This window comes from Cygnus olor, chromosome 10, assembly GCF_009769625.2.
Source record: "Cygnus olor isolate bCygOlo1 chromosome 10, bCygOlo1.pri.v2, whole genome shotgun sequence".
Classification (NCBI taxonomy): Eukaryota; Metazoa; Chordata; class Aves; order Anseriformes; family Anatidae; genus Cygnus; species Cygnus olor.
This window is the reverse complement of record NC_049178.1, coordinates 6,621,127-6,645,134: the sequence shown is the minus strand read 5'-3', so window position 1 is coordinate 6,645,134 and position 24,008 is coordinate 6,621,127. Positions and strand designations below refer to the sequence as shown.

At 48.2% G+C, this 24,008-nt stretch overlaps 1 protein-coding gene across 6 annotated transcripts in view; it reads right to left on the bottom strand.

Annotated features, from left to right (window-relative positions):
- The window catches only part of RBM6 (RNA binding motif protein 6), a 59,887-nt gene that overhangs the window by 18,404 nt on the left and 17,475 nt on the right, over positions 1–24,008 (bottom strand). For all 6 annotated transcript variants that reach the window (XM_040568431.1, XM_040568433.1, XM_040568435.1 and 3 more), the window contains exons 6-8: positions 20,262–20,335; positions 1,958–2,032; positions 220–280 (exon numbers count right to left, since the gene is read on the bottom strand). In XM_040568431.1, the coding sequence (XP_040424365.1) occupies positions 220–280; positions 1,958–2,032; positions 20,262–20,335 (210 nt within the window). The remainder of the gene's footprint in view (positions 1–219; positions 281–1,957; positions 2,033–20,261; positions 20,336–24,008) is intronic.

Genomic DNA, 24,008 nt, shown 5'->3' with positions numbered 1-24,008 from the left:
GAGAGCCTGCTAACAACGCATGGCATGCACCATATTTAGTGTTGACAGGGAAAGGGGGCTAAACGAAGCCAAATTAATAATCCTCCTACGCAGTGCTCGGCTTGGTGCTCAGCCAGTTCCACCAAGAAGGACGCCGCAGGGAAGACAGAATACAAACTTACTTGTCAGGATGGGTGAAACTTTTAAGCCACCAAACACAGGAGGACCAGATGTACTCACCATCTCTTGGGAGCTTGCAATAGGAGCAGGAAGATCTGTAGCCCACAGTACACACCTTACACTGCAATGGAAGATGGACAGCATGAAAAAGTCGTGTTTTGAAGGGGTAGGTACAACTTACTCCAGAAGGCTAGACCCTGAAGTACTTTCAGAAAGTAAGTTGTGGCCACGGAAAAGTTACAGTGAGAGCTTTAGAGACAGGATGGGTACTGGCCGCAAGAGCCTCGAATGGAACGGGAAGGGAACGTTCACACAGCTCACACCTGGGATTGCCTCGGGACCGGGATTTTCACACAATTTCTGAGTACAGATCTGCTCACACCACAGAGGTACTTCGCTAATCCTTGCGACAGGATCCTTCCCCCTCTCGAGTGATGCTGGACTGAAAAGCTCCCTGCTGGCTGCCATCCTGCCAGCCACCCTATTGTTTCAAAGGACCCAAAGTGACCTTTGTTCTTCCTCCCCTCAGCTCACTCCTCAAGCAGTGACAAAGTCCTCCCCGGAGTTAAAAGGCACGTGCAGATACTGATGCCGTTTGCTGCACCGGGACAGCCAACAAAAAGGCGTCTGCCAGCTGCAAGGCAAAACTGCTGGGGCTTAGATGGTTATCCCACCCGGAGCCGCTGCGGAAAAGGCAAGTGCCCAGTCTTCACAGCTCTCCCTGAACACAGCGTTCCTAAGAGCTCTTCAAGCTCTTTGTAAACGCACTGCTTCTCTTTCATACCATTTCTTTCTCTGATTGAAGCCCTGCAAACGCTCTGAGGCACCAGAGGGCTCTTTGTGGCCATGCCCATGCATGGCACGAGCCAACTTGCCGTCACACTAAGAGCTGTTGTGAAACCACTGCCTGTAACTCCCATCTCTACTTGATTTCTGGAGCATTAAAATCCCAGACGAGAGCAGCATTAGCCCCAAACGATGGCTTTGTTTGCAACTGGAAGGCATCCAATTAACCTGGATAACGGGTCTTCATACCCCAGTGGGATCCAGAGCTCAAGGGGGCAGCCTGAGCACAACTGAGCCCTTCCCACCCTACTGCAACCTCCTGCTTTGCACTCGGGGCAATGGGAAGAGCAACCCTCCTCCTTGCTCAGCACTCTTCCTCAGTCCTCTGCAGCTGAAAGCACTGCCTGGGAGAACCACGGGAAGGGCATGAGAACAAAGCTGGCCCTCGAGCAGCTGTGCCGCCCCAGAACCAGGCCGATTCCTGGCCGAACGAACCCTGCCTGGGCTTTGACTTCTTTCCACGCTTCCTCTCTGCTGCACTTGCTACACTCACATCTAGGTCACAGGTTCCTGCGTGGAGACAGAGGGGAGGTTTGCACTGCTACGCTGGTGAACGCTCTCGTTGCAGGGAGTGAAGACACTCACTGTTACACCTGTGAACCACAGCACAAACCTGCTCTGTGCCAGGCGGCAGATTCACTGCCTCTTTTTGGCCATGCAGAAAGGATCTGTGCATTCTTTTCTCTGCATGCTAAAAGGGAACCACCGCAGAGGGACAAAACCACCCTGCGCACAAAACACTCGCTACCTGTACCAAAGAGACACACAGTCACAGGTGGCATCAGAAACAACGCAGGCAAAACACAGAAGTTTAGAAGAGGCAAGAGCTTCAGGACAGGTACTACTCTTAAGGATCTTCAGTCCCTGAGCAAAGATTTCATGCTCCTCTCTGCTGCCCTTGCCAGAGAAGCCAGCAGGAAAAGCACAGTGCAGCTCACAGTCGCATACTTACACGTTTGCAGCGCCAGAACTCTGGGCACGGAGTGTACTCAAGGGTCACTTCTTTGCCACCGATCGAAAGAGTTCCCTGTTGAGACAAGGGGGTGAATGACGAATGCGCCCAGCACAGGGAGATCACTCAGAGGCAAAGAAAGGGGATAAAGCTCTGCTTTCCAAAGGTTTTGCAAGTGAGACGGGGGACGAGGGGGACAACGTCTGGTTCAGTTAGCTGGAGCTTTGCCACGGACGTGGAAGGGAAAGCGCCCGTGCCCTGCTCTAGCACAGGGCTACAAAGCTGCGCACTGACTCCGGGGGAACCAGGCAGAGGAGGCTGTGCCACCTCCCAGGAAGAGTAGAGCTGGTAACCAGAGCACAAGAGGGAGCGGCTTTAACTTGCTTTTGTCCACAAGCTGGAAAGGCAGCTGGACATCCTCCTTCACACCAGCCACCACCAGGCTGGTCTCAAGGCAGCTCCTTGAGGAGGAATACAAGGAAAAACGCCATCGAGGTGAGAGAAATTTGATGCTTGGGTTAGTCTTCACGTCACTCAAGAGACCCTGGCTTTCCTTCAGGGAAGTGAGGGCACCCCCAGCTGCACGGCCGGTCCGTGCGGGGGCTGCACTCGAGCACTTGTGCAGCAGGGAGCGAAGCAGAGTGAAGACACCCTGCTTGCTGCCCTACACATCACAGTGGGAGAGATGGCAGGCGCCCAACAAACCCCCCAGCTTGGCTGAAATGCAGCTGATTACAGGGATCGCAAGGGCAAAACGTGGTAGGTGAGAGCTCCCCAGCTCCTGCACGAAGCCACCTGTAGGAGTAGGGACCCTGCTCTCACCTGACGTGGACACAGCCCGTGCCCAGGCACAAGGGATGCAGGCCGAGCCCCAGACACAGAGCCACGGGACATCTCGCATCACCGCAGGCACTGCCTGACCGCCTGTCCTTCCAACACCACAACACAGGACATGGTGACAATAATGAGACTCAGACCCAGGGCTCCCAAGCCTTAGGAAAGCAGCCACTCTTCGGGTCAGTGCAGACAGGTGTCAGGGAGCTGCAAATGGTCCCGAGCTATTTTGGGGATCCCTAGGCAGTCGGAAGCTTCCCAGGTGCTCCAACCCAGCAGCCCGGTCACACAAGAGTGCACAGAGCAAACCAGGAATGTGAAAAAACAAGTTCCCAGGGGTACTACTCAGAAGTCACAATACAGCCATGCAAAAAGTGCTGGAGATGCTAGGGAATAAGTAAAGCAGGTGGGAGGAGTTCCTGGGAGGGAATCACTCGGTGACGGTACACCAACAATCCTTTAACCCCTCCAAAAAACGTAGCAGAGAAAGCTGGAGGACCAAAGGCACCACCAAGGTCAGGTACCAGCACCTCCCCTTCCCGCAGCCTGCTTTTCCACATCCCGGCTGTTCCTTCCTACCAGGCCTACCCGCACTGAACACTTCAGGGGATTCCTTTCTGCCACCCAGCTGTTCGGATCCCGATTCCCAGCCTGGATTTGCCTGTGCCTTACAGAACACCGAGCCATTCTTAGCCCTCGCTGAGGGCCAGCGAGTGCACCCACAGCACGGTGCTGCAACCTCAGGCAGGGGGGCGTCTGTTCCCAGAGCAGAGCAGTGCCCACCCTACACGACTAGGAGAAGGTGCGTGCCTTCATAAAAGGCATGTGAGCAAACACAAGTGAGGAAGGCAGGGAAGCGAAGGCCGAGGCTCTCCTAAGCGGGACCGTCAGTCCAGTTGGGGTGGAGATGCTCCCGGCCTGAGCAGGGCACCAGCGCAGCACACATCCGAGAGCAGTAGAGAACCACCCGTGTCTGCCCGGGGACCCGGCGAGCACAGGCGGGGGAGAAGGCAGGGTGCACATCCTCGCAGGCATGGCCACAGCCTGAGCTGTGAGCCCGCAGAAGCCCTGGGGAGCAGCAGGCAGCCGGCCCCGCTCAGCACGTGGCCGCAGCCCTGCAAAGGGCCCGGGAAGCAGGGACAGCTCGGTTTGGGGACGCTTCCTCCGACAGGGCAGTGCCCCACGGCTTCATCCTTCCAGCAGTTATTTGAAAACAAAACTTGCCAGAAAGCCTTAAGATCATTTTTTGTTTTGATGGACGATCATTTTTCAGCGCACGTGGTGCTGGTCTCTACTGCAAACACATTTCTTGGAGACTGCCAGAAGTGTCACTTGCTAATTACTCACTCATTTCCCTAACACCCTGCTGATTGCCTGCTCACTTTTTCAAGCTCGCTCTTACTGACTTCTTGATATAATCATTTTCAAGGCTGCAACGATCATTTAACATACCAAAATGAGCCCTTCAGTTAGGACACACACTGTCAGGATTCAGTAGCTCAGTGACTTTAAATTCTTCTTTCCCCCATTTTCTTAATAGATTCCATCCCAAATATTTCCAGAATCTTTATTTCATCTAATCCCTGTCACTCCTTATTCTGTTTCAGCTCCATCTTCTTTTCCCTGCAAGATATTTTGGATAAAAACTCTGATTTTCAGTCCACTGGCATCAGCTGAGCAGATCTTTGTGAATTCAGGAAGACTTTCAGAATATTTCAGGGAAGACTGCAAGAAGGGCAAACCCAAGGAAGGCTATGCCACATCATGGCAGTACCCGGACAGCAACAGTCTCTTCCACACCCACACATTTTATCATGGACCTCTCTCACAGACTCACCTGCACTACGCCTGTTAATTCTCTTTGTGTATTTTCAACATCCTATACTTCTGAGTAGCTTGGCCTTTTCTTTCCAAATTGTTATGCTACAGAAATGTCTCTCCCGTCCTCCCAGTGAGGAACCTCCCCCTCAAAACTCTCAGTGAGCGTGCAGTTGACTCACCAGTGAGAGGTTTAGGAGGCAGCACAGCCCTGTGGTACTACAACACAGAGCTCTCGGCAATGGAAATGCCCAGGCTTTCGAGGGCACAAGCAGCTTTACTTTTGTTTCCGAATTCCCAAATGCAAAACAGAGCATCAGGACTTTATTTCTGGCATCAATGTTTGATGCTACTGTTAGATGTCTTTCAAACGCAATTGTATCTGGTTTTTTTGCTTAGAGGTCTGGTGTAGATGCAATACTGGATTATAGCTTAAGTGGTACAACAGAAAATAAACCATTGCAGCTAAAGTTATCCAAAAAAAATGTATCATCTGGGATAAGAGCCAATGGCCTAGCATGCAAACATCCCTGGAAGCAGACTCCAATCAACTACGCAATCCCACCACCCGGTGGTTCTGGACAGCGATGCCATGAAACCATAAAACCTATCTGCAACAAGCACACGCAGCAAGGAGCAGTGTCCCAAAGCCCTTCGATGAGCAGGGCTCATCGTTAGCATGTGAAATTCCCCCAACCGCAAGAACAGGATACTTTAAGAGGGGGGGGAAAAGGGAAAATCCCTTAACCACGGTATTCACAGAGGAGAAAACCTTTCCAGAAGCACCGTGGAGACCGTGTGTTGGCTGGGCATGAGGCTTCAGCAACCAAACTCCTGAATGCCTAGGGCAGTTTCCAAGCTCTTTGTCACCAAAGGCAGTTAAACCAGAAGAATTTTAAAAATATCAGTATGATCTACATGGTAAAGACAATCCTAACCGTAAGACAAAAACCAGACCGCGCTCTAGCACATGCGAAGCCCACTCCCGAGGCTGGTTTTAAACCACCTCTGGTTCACTTACCCTCACTGCCATCACCTTGCTTTAGCGATGGAAGAAGCTCCCTCCCTGCCCCATGCAGCGCCTGGCTGACCCCAACGGGCAGGAGAAACCGTGCACGCTGCCGGGCAGCGCATGGATGGGAGCAGCAATCACTTCGACACGGCCAAGAGACAGGCGTGGTGCAGGTCAGGCATGGCACAGCTTACCCACTTGGGCCACTGCTCTCTCAGCCAGCAGGTACATTCGGCGTGCTTGCTGGCAGGCTTCTAACGAGGATGGCTGGGAGCTGAGGAGGGGGAGAACTTGCCAAAAAAAAGCATCTCTATGCTCTCCAAGACAGAGATTACAGAAGAATACAAGTTATCAATGTTAAGGAGCTAACTGTTTCTCTGAAAAAAAACATAGAAGCTCTAAGAGTGACCTAAAAATTCCAAAATGTGGCAAGCCCTTGGAGCACAGCACAGCTCCCCAGGTCAAACCAATCTTTCGCTTTGGCTGAATTTGGCCAAACATTAAAAAGCTAAGTAAAATCTCACTTGAGAGCCTCTTAACAACAAGTCGACAGCTCTGCACGTACTGCACCCCACAGGTTAGTTTCAGGGAACAGAACCGAGGCTCACGTTCGGAGCCCCCAGATCCACAAGGATTAACAAGCCCAAATTTTCTCCTTGGGTATGGCCAAAGAGCAATAACCAAGACAGCGCAGGATGCGTCATCCCCACATCAGTAAGGAGATGACTGCACCCCAAAAAAACCAGACTCAGATCTCCTCAAGCTGCTGGCTCGCACAAAACCAAACACCGCTTCAGCTGGTTACTCCTTTACACTGTTTGATCAAATAGAAAATATCCATGCCATGAACTAAAACGTTCTGGTATCCAGCTTGCTGAGTCAAAACACTGGCATAGTTCAACATGCTGAAAGTGAACTGCAAATATCATTTGCAAACAGATGTAAGGTTGCATACGAAGATTATGACAAAAGAATGCTTATGGGCAGCACTGCAAAGCAGTCATATTAAAATGCCAGGATTAACCTCACTTATGGGATGTTCATTCAGCTCTCTTACGCATATTGACTGCAGTTAGGATGGTTATCTAAAACCCATTACACAACAATCATTTAAAAATTCTTTCAGCTGATTAATGACTAGGCTTTACTGCTTGGTGGAGCCTCAGGCCGTAGCCGAGGAAGCAAGGGAAAAGGAAGCAGCCTCGGGACGCAGAGGGAGCCCCCAGTCCCAGCAGCATTTCTGGAGCAGCTCTCACCACCCGCGGGATATTTCCCAGCCCTGGCCTCCATGCACACTGGGCAGCACAGCTCAGGGAGACAAGTGGCTGACAGCAGAAGTTGGGTTATCTACCTGCAACTGCAAATCAGACTGCTTTGAGGTTTCCCTCTAATTTGAGGACGGGTTATAAATGCAGATTTAACAACCCCAACTGCGCCGCTATCCAGACGACACAATCTCACCCTGTATCACTGGCACGGTTCTCGTCTCGGGCAGAGGACGGGGGAAGCCGGCAGGAAGAGCACAACGCTCTCTCCCTTCAGGTATTCACCTGCACATAAACCAGAGAGGGTCAAACACCAAAGGTCCTTCTAGCCTACACATCCCCAGCTGCTCCTGGAGTTCACGAGGCGGCAGCTTCTGGGGCTGGAGCAGTGGGCCAGCAGCAAGACACCTGGGAGGGTAAGAGACCAGCTGGAGGTATTTCAAAACAAGATCATCTCCGCCACAGAAACTGGCTTCTCATCCCGGTTTTCCCATATGCTGAAGTTTTTATCTCCAAGCTTCTTGGCAGCTGCTGTACAAGAGCCTCGAGTCTGCAGAGCAACAGGCAGTGCATCTACCTACCTCTGGCAAAAAGCAGAGGAGAAAAGCTGCGAACCCACAAACCGCAATCCATCTGCAATTAAGGATCTAGAAAACAGAGCGTGACAAGAGAGATGAAGAAACTAGAGCAATCTGGTCTGCTGCAGGGTATCGCAGTGATCTGGCATTTCCTACAGTAACTACAAGGAAAGTCCTAGTGCAGCAGGGCTCCCCCCAAAGGCTCTCAGCCCCCCTCACGCTGCCTAACCATTTCTCAGGGATTTCTTTTCATCGGCCCAATCTATCGGTGCCCAACACCCCGCCGCACAGCAGCTGACAGCCAAGGGCAGATGGTTTGAGACGAGCAGGGGATAAGGATGGGCTGGCAAGTGGTGGGTCCCTGGGGAATGGTTACATCGCCGAGAGGATCCCAACAACCTCGCTACGTATTACTACAGGTCTCCAGCAAGACCGACAGCGACGTGAATCTTGCATAAACATCGTGTTAGCGGTCACCTGCAAAGAAGGATGGGTGGATCCTGGGCAGCAGCGGCGCCGCGGAGCTGAAGGGCGTGCGGCATGACTTTGGAGCATTGCGCAGTGAGGCATTAGTTGCGCTGATGACCCGACGCCAACCAGCAAGGCGTGCTACGAGCTCGCCGCCTTCAGGGTCAGAGGAGGCCCGAGACAGACAGCCCAGAGATGTCACCAGTACCCCGAGTTAACAGGACATGGCTTCAGACCCCAGCGACGGGCACGTGAAACGGAACCAGCACTAACCTAGAACTGAGGCATTAGGAGGATAACCCTACGAGTCCTGAAGACGTAGGAGCTAAACAGAACCGATTAAGATGCTCTGTAAGGATCACCTCATCCCTGACAGCACCCTGTGCCTCTTTTTCAAGCTCCCTTCACACAAAACCCATTACCCACTTGCACTGGGACCATCCGTTATGACACATGTTTCCAGATCCACTTGCTCCCACGCAGCCTTCCTCAGCCTCCCTTTCTGCCTCGTTATCTGGGCAATTTGTCCTTTAGCAGAGGTTGCCTGTCTGCATCGTTATTTCCACAGACATCCCATCTACGCTGCTGAGACATCTCTGGTTTTCTTCCTGTGATTTCTAACTCCCTGGATAGCAACCACACTACCACGCTCATCTGTCTCAGGATCTTTGTGAAACTCCTATCCCCCGCTGGCACCCTTTCTGCAGACGCACAGAAGCTGCCTCTCAGACCATGCTAGCTCTCTACATATTCTTGCTCGGATTTTTGAACTACAATTCACTTCCACGTTAGGACTCTTGAAGTGCTTCTCTTTTAATTACGGCATTTGCTCCACTTGTCAGTACACTCAGTCCTGCTCTGAGAATGTCACCAAAACAGTCGGCACAGGCAGGCTCCGGAAGGATAACAGCTTCGTGTTGCAGCTTGAGAAAACAAGCAATGTGCCCAGGACTCCACATGCTCCAGGACCAGCTCTGGATGGGAGGGGATATGAATGGCTTCTGCACGTCACCCCTTACCGAAATTTCAACACATCTGAAGGTTTTCTTTGATCCAGTGAAGCAGACTGCATCTTTCACCTGCCACTGAAAGCTCTAACTTCTCCTTTTATAACTAATTCTAACCTCCAGCTTCTCTTACCCCCAGCTTTTCCTCTAAGAGGGCACCTTTGCAGAACAGCATTATAGGATTCCTGGACAAAAGGAAAATTCTAAACCAAAAGCCTCTTCTATATAGCCCAAAGGGGTCAGACGAGGACATTGAGGGCCAGGGGGAAACCTGAGACGATAGCTCAAAGGGGACAAGTTGTAAGCTTTGGTGTTACTGGCTGGGCTCCCGACCCACAACTAAGAGAAGCATGGACAGTTAAGGACTTGTTGTGGGGTAAGCTAAGAAGGTCATGCATATCAAACATTTATTCCAGTTCCCAGAAGAGCATGAATCAGGTTGCATCCTCTATTTGAAAAGCATACCTAAACTGTCAAAACTTAGATTATTTAAATATATAATGTATTGAGTATAATTATTCATAGATGGCTCTAGGGAAGGTCCCACATGGCTCTGCCTCATCTCTACTCCCTTTCTGATTCTTCGTGGTCTACTGCCTGGACTGTGTTTGGACAACAGCTGCCTCAAAAACTCCCTTTGCTCCTGGCATCAACATTTTTTCTCTCTCTCTCTCTCTCTCTCTCTCATTCTCCAAAATGCTGCTCTGCTGCCTGGACATATTTCTCAATATTTTGTTATATGACCACCTTCTTCCTCAAAGGTCATCCCATGCCATAATGCTGTGAAACAATATAAAGATTAAACATGTTAGCACAATGCAGCTGCGTGCACTAACCCACCCCAGGACCTTCCGGTGCATTTCCCCCAGGGGCACCTTACAATTAGCAACGGCCATTAGGAAACCAGGAGAACAATGAGGAAATGCCCAGCTCCTTAATTACATATTTGAGGCGCAGGACCAAAACACGGATGATCGATCCCAATGCAGGGTCATGCTGGGAAAAAAGTCAGGCTGGGGAGCTCTGCCAGAAAAGGATAGATTTATTGCTAGACAATCCCGTGTATTTCAATAAGATCCCACACCCAAACAAAAACATGTCCTTTTACTGGAGCACACAGCCACGAGGCTACACACTGAATCCAACACAGCCTGACCCGTGTGGAGAACAGAGCGCAGGATGTTCTGCACAGCAGCAAATGTTTGCTAAGAACATGTTGACCACAAAAGCATTAAGAGCAGTTGAAAGGTTCCCCCATGCCTCAAAATTCTCTTCTGCTCCCCCTGAATTAAACACTGAGAGCCATCACTGGCAATGCTTTCTCTGCAGCCAGTGCTCAGGCAAGCTCCCTGCAGGACATCCTCTCTGCTGTAAGGAAAAGACCCAAAATCTAGGGAAGAGGGAGCAGTTCTGTGGATGAAAAGAGGGGTCTGGTCTTGGAGACACCATTTCTCAACATCCCCAATTTCCCGGGTAAAGCAAGTGCCTGATGCTGACTCTAAAAGGGTCAGAAAAAGAACCAAGTCAGCTGCCTGGGGAAAGGCACCAGCAGTGCAACACTTACCTGCGCCTCCCAAATGTGCTTCCCACCACGTCACTGTGACTCGAAGGTGGCCTGCCCACAAGCTAAATCCAGACCCTTAACAGTCACGCTTGGTAGAGCCAGCAGGCAGCTGGTACATCTTCAGGCAAGCACTTGTACGGATTTCTGCACCTGAACAAGTGCAGTCTCTCAATAATGCTCTTAGGAGCTGGTTTGGGAAGGTGTTGCTTTAACCTCCTTGGTCAGCATCCGCACGAGCCCGGCCCAGCACGAGAACAGAGCTATGTGAGCTATTTGGAAGGAGAGGAGTTTCTCCTGCCAGCGTGGTATGGGTGCAACGTACACCAGTGGGTGTCACGGCTCCCCGCTGGGACCCCGCAGCCCCTCCTTCACAGACGTGCTGGGGTTGAAGAGGGTCATCCAGGCAACATCCAGAATTACATCCTGCCGCAGTCAACTGCTGAAGAAAGGTGCTTAGTGCCTTGTCAGGGAGCAAGAAGCAGAAGATGACCTCCTGTGTGGCTATTCAGGCTCTGAGGATGTGTTACCTGACCGCGGCAGGTCAGGAGAGGACTCCAGCCAGAGAGGTAGGTGCACAGGACAGCAGATCCTATGAAAACCTTGATGCTGAGGAAGGAAAGGAACACACTTCCCTCTTGCGTCAGAAGTGAGCCGGCCTGGTTGAATCCGTAATGGACTGGGTAACAGCATGCACAGACATCATCTTCAACTGTCACAAACAGCTCGGTATGGCCACTTGAACCCCTGCAGGGACTCCAACAGCCAGAGAAGCAGGCAGTGGTATGGGACGAGTATCAGTCCCACGTGGACCAGGCACAGAAGAGCACACTGGCAGGGAAAAAACAACCAAACACCCCAGCTCTCCTCTCCAGTGAGATCACAAGTTGGGAGGAATCAAATGGGCCTTCAAAAACCTGGGGCTATAAACATTAAAATACCTTACTCATATAATTAATAAACAGCTTCGCACCACAAGACATCTTCTTAGTGAGACCTCTCAGCCTAATCTTACGTGTAAGAAAATACACCTAAGGATTCTGAGGACTTAAAATTACTTTCCCTGTTAACTCTTCTCCTGAGATCCTCAATGGAAAAGTACAGCAAATATTTGCTCAGGCTCTTACTTTCATCCCGGCTCAAATCCGGTACATGAAACCCATCTGAATATTGCTAATTTTCTGCTGAGATACGGACTGTACATCACAAAACCTAAGATTTCCCCTGCTGGCTATGAAAACAAGAACTGCTTTCCTTTTCTTGTTCCAAAGAAGATAGTTTCAGAGATTTAAATACTCTAATCTCATGTTTACAGCTTTGTAGCTTTGACCTTCACTAAAAGTGTACCTCATTACATGACACACTTGATTTTAGACCACTTTCCTTTGGGGAATCGACATCCGGAAGCTGTTTGCTCACCCCAGGGAAGACACGACCAGCAGTGGGTGGGTGGCATGAAGTTGTGGCGATGCAGGAGGACACGTGGGTGTAACGTCCAGTAGTTGTCAGTGCAACAGCGCAGCAAAACAACCCTTTAGGCAGAATGCTACTTCACATCAGACATTTCACTGCAGGAACTCAACCCCACACTTCACAGCTTCTGTCGCTGCAGAGGCCAGGAAGAACCTTCCAGCTCCCCTGTGCAAAGTGGCTTCGGGATTTTCCCCCATTACCTTCCTCTGGGGACAATCTGAGGACCTCCCAGTTGTTGTCCTGTTCATACATTCTGGGTTAAACGGATCACCTTATGTGATGCACGAAGGAATTCTCCCTCTCTCAACTGAGAGAGGAGCGCAGGAAATTTGTGCCTTTCTTCTGAAGTACAGTGGACTGCTGGCTACCAGACTCTCGGTGCACTTCCACGTAACATGATGTCTTGTCCTGCACAGACCCAGAATGACAGCAAGGCTCCTGATCTCTGATTTCTTCCTGTGTTTTTTTTGTGTGTGTGATTTTTGTAGATATTAAGACTTTAATAAGGGTCTTGAAGGTGCACCGTGGTTTAAATGAGAATGGGTGGGTAATACCATGTTTCCTTCTGTGTTAAATACCTGTTTCCTTGTTGCCTGTGATTCATGGGTAACAGACACAATAGTCCACTTGAGCACACCAGCCCCCATTTTCCACTGTAATCACACTTCATTTCTAGTCAATAACAGTAAGTGTGTGGTTTGCCTTTTTCTTTTTAAGCCTCCAAACTCAACCTTTTACCTTCCTGTTCAGTAATCCAACAACAACAGCTTGTGCACCAAGGAATGGAAAAGCAACCAGCACCAAGATAGCACAAAAGCATGAACAAACAGTTCTGATGCCCAAGTTAACAAATACGACTCATCAAGTAAAAACTGCAACAACATTTTGGTGCGCTCCCACTTCTCAAAATAGTCCAGATGGAGTCTTAGCACTGTAATCTGGCTCAAAAGCTTGTAAAACATCCCCTTTGACATTGCTGGGAGTGAGCTGAAAAGGGCTGCCATCTCTTTCACAGTGACAGGTCTTGTGCGAACCACTACGGCAAAACTGTGAGAGAAATTGAGCCTGCTCTGGAAATGAAAGTGATCATGTGTTCACTTAGATGCCTTTATTCACGTAAACTGAACCCATTCTGACATTTCCCTCTCACAGCTTCTGTGTTTCCTTTAAGTAATTTCAGCCATTTCATCCACTTTCAAGAGTACAGAGGGAATTTCAGATAGCGCACCTGCAGTTCTGTTAGTCACCATCTTACTTAAAGGATGACTTCAAAAGCACCAAAGCAAATTAGTGCAATGGGTCCCACTACCTTTAAAACAGGAGCTTGATCAAAGGATTTTACATCCTCACACAAAAACCACGGTCTGAACAAGTAAACAAAGCCAGCAATTGAGGCGATGCACTATTTGTACGACAGAGCTGATTTACCACAACCCCTTAAAGCACTCTGATACTACACTGATAAACACCTTCCAAGTGGTTACACAAGAACATATTTAGTTTCAACATATCTTCATAGAAAATCAACCAGTCATGAATATAAGCACAGTAACAGACATATAATTGGAGAGGCAGAGCAGCCCCGAACACTGCTCTTTGTTTCATGGTGAATCTGTACCTGTCCCTAGTGTCTGTGACTAAGATTTCCTCGTTGTGACAAGACTATCCACTAACACATTAGGAGGACAGAACCCAATAGCTACACCGATAGGGCAGCATCTGTGCCCTGCATATGCGTCCAAGGACTACCTCAAGTCTTTCTAACTCAAGCCAAAATCTTCTCTACAAAGTAATTCAGAAGAGGGGCATGCAAGATGCTATGTCATGCAGGAAAAGGCTTTGCATGTTGACAATAACGGAAATAAGGCTATTTCCTAGGTGTTGCTCTGTCAGAATTAAAACTTAGCCTTACAGAAGAGGCAGAGAGCAGACTAATCTGCGGTATGTGCTGCATTTGCATTCATGAACAAAAACTTTCATATATCCGCGTTTTACATGTTGGGCTTGACCAAAGGTCCAGCTGTCCAAAAGCTGGTTCCTCTTTTTGAGCCACCAGTGCAGGGACCATCCACCCCCCTGCACCTTGAGATGCTGCGCAGCAGTTTGCAGTGCCCAACAGGAGCAAGCGAGGCACTGCAAGTACTGGTGTGTCACACCATGCAATCCAACGGAGAGAACTGGACATTTATCTGGGCAATCACTTCTGGATCAAGTCATTTAAGCAAACTTCAGGAAATCACATTATTCCTTAACGTTTGCCAGCTTAAGCTTCTGGCATTTTAGCTAGAACATCTATCCCAACAGAGAAATACTTGATTAGCAAAGCATTTGAGATCTATGCAGGAAGAAGGGATATTTCAGAGATAAATCATCACACAGCTTTGCTAATGTCAACTGGCAAAAAAATAAAAAAAAGGCAACACCAGAACATAACTGCCCAGGGGCCAGAGGGAAAACAGTTTCATTTTGGAGAAGGGTAGGGAAGGATGTTTTACCTGGAACAGCCTATTTATACGCAGACCAAGTGAGCTTCAGTGCACAGAATAGATAATTCTGCAATACAGAGCAATATTTGAGTCCCAAAATAACCCTGCTGGGCCACACACCACTGCTGGCAACCAGACATGCTGAAGAATTCCTGCTTACGCATCCAGCACGTGCTCCAAACAGCTCACCCAGGTGGCGGCCTCTGGGACAACCCCGTTACAGAGCAGCAGTTCAACAGCAGCAACAACAAAGCACGCAGTCCTCGCCACGCTGGCATGGGGAGGCTGAAGGAAAAAATAAAAAAAGGAGGACAGGATTTTGGAGTAAGAGCAGGGAGGCAGAGGGACATGGCAAGCTGGGATCGGACAAGTAGAGGAAGAAGATGCAAGCTTCACAAGTCCTTCAGTCAAATGTGCACAGATTTTAAAGTACATTGGTTTGCATGGTTTGCTTCCTGAGACAGGGCAGGACAGAGCTGTGAAGAAGAAGGTTGTCGTTTTATCTGGATAGGGCTAGAAAAGCCACAGTGATGGGCAGCTGCTACTAGCTGAAGGAACAGCATGTGAAGTCTTTGGCAGAAGATCCCTTATGACCTCCTGTGCCAAAGGAAGTAAAGGTTCACAGGATTCACACAAGCTCATAAAGTCGAGATGACAGAAGACGTTGAGATGACAGAAGAGAAGAAGGTCCAGAGATGCATTTTCAACACCAGAGTTTTTGGCAGTTACATTTCACAACCTAAGAAACCCTTCTCTGCACAGAGAAGATCTCTGGAACGCAGAGATTAAGTCGGCCTTTCCCAGCAGAGAAGCAGACAGTGCATTCATCACAACGCCGCTGCAGGATATACACAGGCTCACCCCCACACACAGCGCTGCCACAGGTCATCGCAGGCAGAGCTGACTGCTTACTCACAGGCAAGCCTCTGCCCAGCACTAGGAGCCTCACGCTGCAGACTTCCTCACTGACCTCAGAGGCTGATAATTCCAATTAAATGGCAGTACAGTGCAGTTATTAGTAGGACACAAGTGGGAATGAACAAACGACTGAGTCAACATGTCAAGCCTCAGTGACGTAAGGCCCTGGTGAACTCATGACAAGGTCAAACACTGAATCAGACACATAAAAAAAGTAAATCGGCTGTGCTGCCTGGAAATCCGATCATCTGATTACAAGGTAGCCTACGGAGAGAACTTTCCATAGGCCAGCGGATCATGAAAATCAAACAACACGCATGTTTCCTAAGTCACTAGTTGACAGAAGAAACACAGCCTAAGTACACAAGTCTTTTTCCTCTCTCCACACACACTCAGAGTGGAAGATTCTAAAACATAATTCTAGAAATCCACACAGTCAACAGGACAGGTTTAATAGGGAAAAAGAAGATGCATGCTAATGATATGAGCTGAGAAAAATCCCCACACCAAATATACAACAAGAAACGCAAACGGCTGTACGGCAGCTGGTAATCCAAGGAGGAAATGGTAAAGGCAAGGCCATCCCCAGCCTTCTTAACCTAACACACAAATGGATTTTAGTGTATTTGTGGACACAGTCAACTGTCACCACCACACTCAACTGCAGGATAGAGCCACCATGGCATGCAGTGACATTGCCAAGGGAGTAACTGATGGATACTCAGGAAAATGCACTCAAGGTGAGTGTTATCTTCCACTGCGTGGGGCACTCTGCAGATTCTGCTGGAAATGCCAGACCTCACAACTCAGTATATCCTACCAAAAGGAAAATTATTTTTTCTCTCTTAGAAATTGCAACACCTTCCTCGCACCGAGCACATAAGCAGGTCTCAAAACACACTCAGCAGCGACAGGTCAGCAGAGCTGAAGCATTCTCAGGAGAGTGACAGGCCCCTTCTGTATTTAACTGGAAAGACACAGAGTTGTGACTGGTTACTGCAAATGTTTTCAGGACAGAAAGTCCCAGGCTCTGCCAGTTTGTCAAAGCATCTTGTGGATTTTAACACCAACAGCTACAGTGAAGTCTGTTCTGTTCACACCAAATGCAAAGCACTGCAGAGAAGGGATATAAAAGGGGATGCAGAGCAGAAGAAACAACTGTTGTTGCCAACCTCACAGTGGTCGGATGTGTTCAAGTAAAGCAAGCACCCACAAAACATCCCTCTCCTGGGAGAAACAAGCAGGGAACGGAGGCATCGCTGTGGTCAGCAAGCAGAACCAGAACCTCACGGAGCCGCAGGGAAAGCTGCTCTCCGATACGCACCGGTCTCAGTGCAGGAAGGTACAAGAGCAAGTCTGGGAACAACCACTCTTGCACATGTCTGGATATCTCTGCAATAATTTATGAAGTATGTATTTTTACAAGTTCATGCTATAGCTCTCCCATTTTCACCCTCTTGCTTACGAAGCAGAAGGAAAGGATTTAGGAAGATGTTACTTATAGCAACAAAAGCTAGGAAATACACTGCCAAGTGTTGCTAAGTTTGAGGTCTGAGGGGACTTGGGAGACACTACTATATAGCCAGTCAAGACAGATCATTTGCTCCTAAGCTTCAAATAAATCTTCTGATTCCATTTGTATAACAACCAGCTCCACCTCGGTGAAAACAGCAAAATATCCAGGCAGTAGAGACAAGATCTCTCTGCTTCTCCTCCAGCTGCCTTTATGATACGCACCAGCACATGAGGGTACTTCATTTCCCACCCAGCTTTCTTGCACCAAGAACAAGTTCAGTACGTGCGATTCTTCTACAGCTGAAGGAGGAGCGCAAGAGAGAATTCAGGTACTCGGAGGGAACCCAACGCATACAGGGAACAAGAGCCAGGGAACAAATTGTCAGAGGAGTCTCCTAAGAAGCCAAAATGCTGCTGCCAGGCAAGAACACTTCTACACTGGAGGCGACCCTAAGCCTAAATGTAAAGAAAATGCAAGATAAATGGCACACCACTCTACAACCTTCAGAATGAGAATAAAGGAGGGAAGATTTAGGAGAAACTGTGAGACTGAGCAGACAGAAACCCCATTTTCCATTTAAAATAACTGCATCTCCCCAAAGGAAAAGCAGCTCATCGCTAACAGAAGAAAGATCTCTCATTAAAGTCAAACTCCTAACAAATTCGACAGCCAACTCATAACAAAAGACCAACAGAAGCACTGTGCCCATCAGCCTGAAACGAGCGCTGCCCCCACGTCCTGCAAGCCAACAGCCAACGTGCCCTGCTGGGGCACAGAGCCTGCCCAAAGGCAGGAGAGCTGGCAGCTGGCTCTTCTCTCAGCAAAATCTGTCGTGCAACACCTCAGCGCGAACAAAACTGGCGATCCATCACAGTTCACGTACACTAGATGGGCCCCTTGAGCTGTAATACATTGCCACCATCACAATCAACAAGGCAAGGCAATTTATCCGGGCATTACTGTAGTTATTTCAGCTGTGGCAATTAATACAGGTGGAATAAAACTCTCTTCCAAAATTAGGGCAGCACAGAAGATGGATGTTTCCTTACCACAGTGCATTTAGTTGAACCCGCCCCAGATCTCGGAAGTCACATACACATGCTAGGCTGACTGCATGGAGAGAGTTGGACCTGGTAAATCTGGTAGGTAGCAAATTTGGGAATGACCTTAAGCGAGCACTGCTCTGTGCCGAGTGAAATAAAAGGATCTCACAACAGAGTAATTACAGACCACAGGGATGTAGGGAGGTAAACAACTGCTCTTTAGGCAGGGGTGGTTAAATAGGCATTAAACAGCATCAAAAAGGGGATGTCTCTGTAAAAGGGTTTCATTCCCAGCCAGTAGAAAACTGAGAAAGAGGCAGGCTGGCTAGTGAGGTGCTAGAGCGTCACTGTGGGCTGACACCGCTTTGCTATTTATGCTCTCACAAGTGATTACATTTGACAGGGAGAGCTGATAACGTGCTGAAAATAACTCAACTATCAAAGAATCCACGTCCTGGCTAACAAAGCTTTTTGGTTTTGCAGTTTGTAAAAATCCAGATTAATTCTCATCCTGAGGAAATGATCTTACAGCCCTACCTTGGAAGATATTACAAAGGGGTGCCTATTGTCCAAAGACAAGTGAACTGCATCATTCCCTTTCTGAATACCGCCACTTGGATTTTACTGAGAACTTAAAAGTTAGCTTGCTTTCTTGCAGCAAGTCAGATACAAAATTTACTACTTTTTTTTGCCGTTTAATTAGAAGGGGAAAGAGCATATAATTACCCAGCCCGAGGGCCTGCTATAGCTGCTGGGGGGGATCAACGTAAGCCGCAGATGAAGGCCAGCCAGAAGCTCCTCGCGTGCACACAGGTACGGTGATTTACTGGGGACCTTTAGGCACTTGGTTCAGTTCAGGGCCTGGTGCTTACAGGCTCCTTGCTGCAGCAATGGACCTAATCTGACCAAGTCAAACACCTGTCCAAATACGTGGGGATGCTCCAAATATGAGAAGGTGGAGAGGAGGCCTTAAAAATAGTTATTTCATGTGAGTAGAACTGGGGAGAAAACATGTGGAGGCACTTGGTTAAACAGAGTGCCACACCTAATTACGTATTTCCCAGTGACTACATAACAGATTAGGAGTTGTAGCAACACTGAAGGGAAAACAAAAGTTGTCACTGATGGTAAAAGTAACGAATAATTCTGGAGCCTTCTCTCATTTCTGCTCCCTCCCTCCCCCATCCAGTGGGAATGTGCCAGGCTCCTTCCCAGCAAAAGAATTATTTCTGTAAAACATTTTTCTAAGTTGCAATACTTCTGTAACTGAAAATAGAGGCAAATGCAAGTGCTTAGTGGGACCTTTGAAACCCCAGCTGTGAAGACTCGTTAACTCTAAGTACATTTTTGCACATGTACAGCTCTGAATCTGACTCATGACTCTCCTCTCGTGACAACAAGACATGGGATTCAGGCAAAAAAAGGCTTTTGATAATTCATATGGATTCTTACTCAGGCAAATTTGGAGGAAGAAGGCAACAGAGAGGAGGCATAAGGGATGTATCAAAGGAATAGGGATCACTTAGTGGTTTTTCCTGAGTGATCCATCACTGGCAGTTCTGAGGCACAGACAGGGTGGTGTAAGATGGAAATCTGTGTTTTATCTGACACGTTTTATGCATCTTGCTGTAGTATAGCAGCCAACAACTGTAGCCTTGAATATCACGTCAGAGTGAAGGCTCCCCTTGGGTCCTTATTCACTAGGGATTGAAGCCAATCTTGCACTTTTAAGGGCTGGAAACATTCAGATTTACCAGGTACAACTGAACGTAGGGTAGTCCTCGTGTTTGCAACTCCAGCTTGCCAAAGGACAAGACAGATATGGGGGAGATGCACCATTAAGAACCTCTCCCACACACAAGGCAGATGGAAAAGCAGAGCGTGCAAGTCACAGCTGACTCAGAGCTGCACACCAGAGGCCTCACCTCCAGTCACATGTGTATGTGTGTGTGCACGCACAACCGGGGGAGACATTTAATGCTCGCAGAGCTCTTTCCGACTGGATTTCAGCGTGAGTACAAAAGCATCAGGGCCAAAACCTGGATTAGAATTCTGTCAGCCACCAGCCTCTGAACCTAGCCAGTGTGCTGCCACACACTAGGGAGGAGGGCAGACCATTCGGTGTCTGGCAGCTCTTTCACACTGGCATTTCTAAGCCTTTTGCAAGGTTCCAGAAACATGTTTAAACCGCAGCGTTGTGTATTATACAAGAACAGATCTGCCTTTGAATAGTTCAAATAAAATCCTCATTGGCTTTCCACCACCCCACCAAAAATTATTTTTTTTTTAAATCTTCTAGCAGCATTGACCGAAGTGTAAAGCAACCTGGTTGGCTTCCATGCATCCGATGGCCTCTTCCAAGAGTGAAAACTCCACGCAGACATAGCCATAGTCGTAACCTGGGGACAGCATTTAAATACAGACGGGAGTCATGTTAGTGCCTTGTCATAAAGAAAGCCACATTAAATATTCAATTTCCCTTTTTCTCCAGTGACAAACCCTCTAACCACCCCCTCTATACTCCAGAATGAAAAGGAGAGAAATCAGGGACTAGCTGGATGATGACTAATTGTGCAGTTTATCATGAATTTTAACAGTGCAGTGTTCCCACTTCCCCTTACACAACCCACTGACAGGCACACCCTTCCTTAGGGCAAGAAATAATCACTTTTTTTTCTTTTTAAGGCATTGTGATTTTCCATACTAGTTTCACATTTTGTACTGCCTTGGAAGCAGTGTTCTCCAAAGCAAGTGTTGGTAAAAGTCATTCCAAAGTACCTTGCTGTGAATGTATTTTACACCAATGACCAGCATTTTAATTTGGGCAATGTTTCAAAAAGAACCATCACAATTCCATTACCTTTGCTATTTTCCATTCAACATATGCTTATTTTTCAAGTCCAAATCCCTTGTATCATGAAAAAGAACAGTGGAGCAGGAACAATAACTCCAACTTTCTCATTCTGGTATTTTATTTCCAATAGACGTTACTGTACGTTTAGTAAGAGGGTGCGGGAGCTTAAGTTTAGTAGCAAGAAACTAGAGAGCCTTCGCTTTTCTCTCTTCTTGGAAGGCTGCCATCTCAGTCAGCGGCTGATCTGTGCTCCAGTTACCTGCACTGAAATTTCACGTCCCACGGTAAAGAGCGAGGTGAACGTTACAGAAGCTAAGAGCATCCTAAGAGCCATACTTGATGTTGGAGGCAGCTCCAAGAACCCAAGAGCTGAGGAACAACCTGAAGTCAGAACCTCACCCTCCCCGTGCCACGCTTCCCTCAGGCCAGGCATCCCAGTCTGCTGGAACTACCCCCGCCTCCCTCCAAAACTACTCCAAATTACGTTTGCTGCACTCACCGGTTTTAACTTTTCTGGTTTTGTTGTTGTTTGTGGTGGGATTTTGTTTGTTTATTGATTCTTTTTATTTATTTATTTTTACCATCTTCACACTGACACGCTTCAGAGACGAGTCCAAACAAACCTACTCCATCACCAAACCCTACCGTTTTTTCATTTGGATCTCTCTAACATCGTCTCTCTAACAACACACCCCTGACTGCACATTTGCTGTCAGAACAACACTCCAGTTTGAATCTAGCTCCTCCTCTATCTCACATTGGAATTTACTTCCCTCCCACGTACTGTTTTTGTCAATACTAGTACATCAGAAGGAAATTTATCAACCTAGGTGCTTTTCAGCTCAGTGAAAGAGGCAGACCAGCATCACACCACCGGTGATGCCACTAAAGCCACTTGATATTGTTGCATCAAGAGGGCAGCTAGAACTTGAGCTAGAGCTTCAGACGGCAGAAGCAGAAAAAAAAATAAAATTCACTGGCTCTGCAGTTCCAGCCACGCTAAATAGCCTTTAAAAAATAAAAGCAGTCCTCTGCTCTGCAGAAGAGAGCTGCTCTCTAGGAGCAGTGCTGCCCCTTGCTGGGAGACTGCTTTGCATTCCGGGCGGACGTCCCTGCTACTTTGCGGTGCAGCACACAGGCTCACACAGTACGTTTTAAAGTCTTCTTCAAATCCAGGTCTCTAAAGTCACTTCTCTCTCCCCCTCATGCTTAGAAAAGGCTTGCTTGAACGTTATTTATCAGCCTGTAGGACTCCCGACTCCCAGAAAGGATTTTCAGAAGCTGCTGTAATCAGCAGGCCGGGATCAGAGCGCTGTCTTTGTTCTGTGAGCACGGGAAGTAAGCGGTCTCCAGACAGACTGGAAGAAGATTGCACGAGGTTTCACTCTATTTGCTCCATGTGAGAGGCAGGTTACACCCAACGTCAGCTAAAGTGAACGAGTGTTTTAGACGTGGATTTTATCCAGCACGACAGAGTTGAGCACAACACTGATGTTGTTGATGTTGGATGTAAAACCTGAGATCCTCAGAGGTCTATACGCTGCAGACCCACTCCAGTTAAGAGGAAGATCAGCATGTTTTTCCTTGTACACTTCCTTCCCTCCCTCTTCCCCACCGAACTCAACCCTCCCAATAAGCATAGCTGTAGTTAACACACACGGCGAGAACCAAAACCAGAAATTCTGGCCCCGCATCCTGCCAAAAAGCAGCTTCAGGCCACACGTTCATTTCTTGTGGTCAGGCTGCACAGGAACGTCGCATTCTACAATTCACTACCAGCTGTCCTTGCACAGTACCGAAGCAGTGAGACAAGAGAGCAGCCTGGAGCCACTGCTCTGCTCCGAACTGCCGATGAAGATCTGTGGGGGCTTGGAACGTTTCTGTCCCCCACCCCCAGGTCAATCCTCTTTTCGCAGATCTGACCAGCGCACGCGATGTGTGAAAACCACACAGCAGCAGCAGCAGCTTTCGACGGTACGGCCCCTCCGCCCCCAGCTCCAGGACAGCATCCTTCCATTTTAGACCATACTGGAAAGCCCACCGAAATGCAGCAACAACGGCGTGACTACATCACGCCTTCGAAATGCAATGTTTGCTGATTTTTTTTTTGCCACCGTTGGCAATAATCCCGCTACCCAGAGGACGACACTTCAAACAAAACTGAGTGCCTTGAGGCTGGCTATAGAGGCTGCTGCCAGCAACTGTTGCGCCTCTTCTCTGCCTCCTTCGTAGGGCTGGTTCAGCTCTTTGTGCAGCAGCTGCTGAGCTTGCATATTTTTCTTTCTGAATACAGTTTGCCTGTCAGAACCCAGCAATTCATCTGCTGCTACGAGAAGTGGGGCACAGAATTTGACAGCCAGATGCACAGGGACAGGCACCGGTACAACAGGCATCCCAAGGTAAGCTGTCCTCCCCTGCACACCAGAGCTCTTGGACACCTACCAGTATTCTTCAGGTCTTAACAGTAAAACCAAAGTGATCAAACCAGCAACGCAGAATCGCTGCCGATGACTACAGCATGGCTTTGTGACTCAAGGTGGCCTAAACTCACACGCAAGGTTTCACATGAAGACATAAAGCCAAGTATCGTCTTAATCACTTGTATCACCTGCTGCTTAGTGCGGTACCACTGCTTCGGGCTCCACAGGAGAAAAATAAAAAATACAAATAAGGAACTGAGTAAGCACTGAGTAAGGAATGCTTTGTGTTTTGGCAGAAGTATTTGGTATCAACACCCTCCCCAAACGCTGAACATGCTGGAGCATTAGCTGCTCAAACGAACTTTCCAATAAGGGTACGCACCAGTCCTCCAACACTTGAACTCACACAGTTAGTGAATGAGTTTGTTTTCCTTAAGTGCTTCTGTGTATACACAACCTTTATGGACGTTTCCAAGGCATGCTCTGCTGTTTTCTGCACTGACAATGAATATGAGCACTTGATACTACTAAGGATAAATTTTTAAAGCTCCAGGACGCTGCTGTGCAAACATCTGAATAAGGAATATTCTGCTTCTTAAACATGCGTTTTAGTGAAGTGATTTTTGACAACACATATCAGGTCTTTGTTAGCATGCCACAGTTTGGCTAAAAGCCCTGAAAGCCTGGTTTAAAACTACCTTTATTTGGATTTAGATAAAAATGAGATGCACTTGAGATTTAAAATAAGACTTGTTTCTATACATACACTGTTTCTACTGAACAACTGACACATAGTAA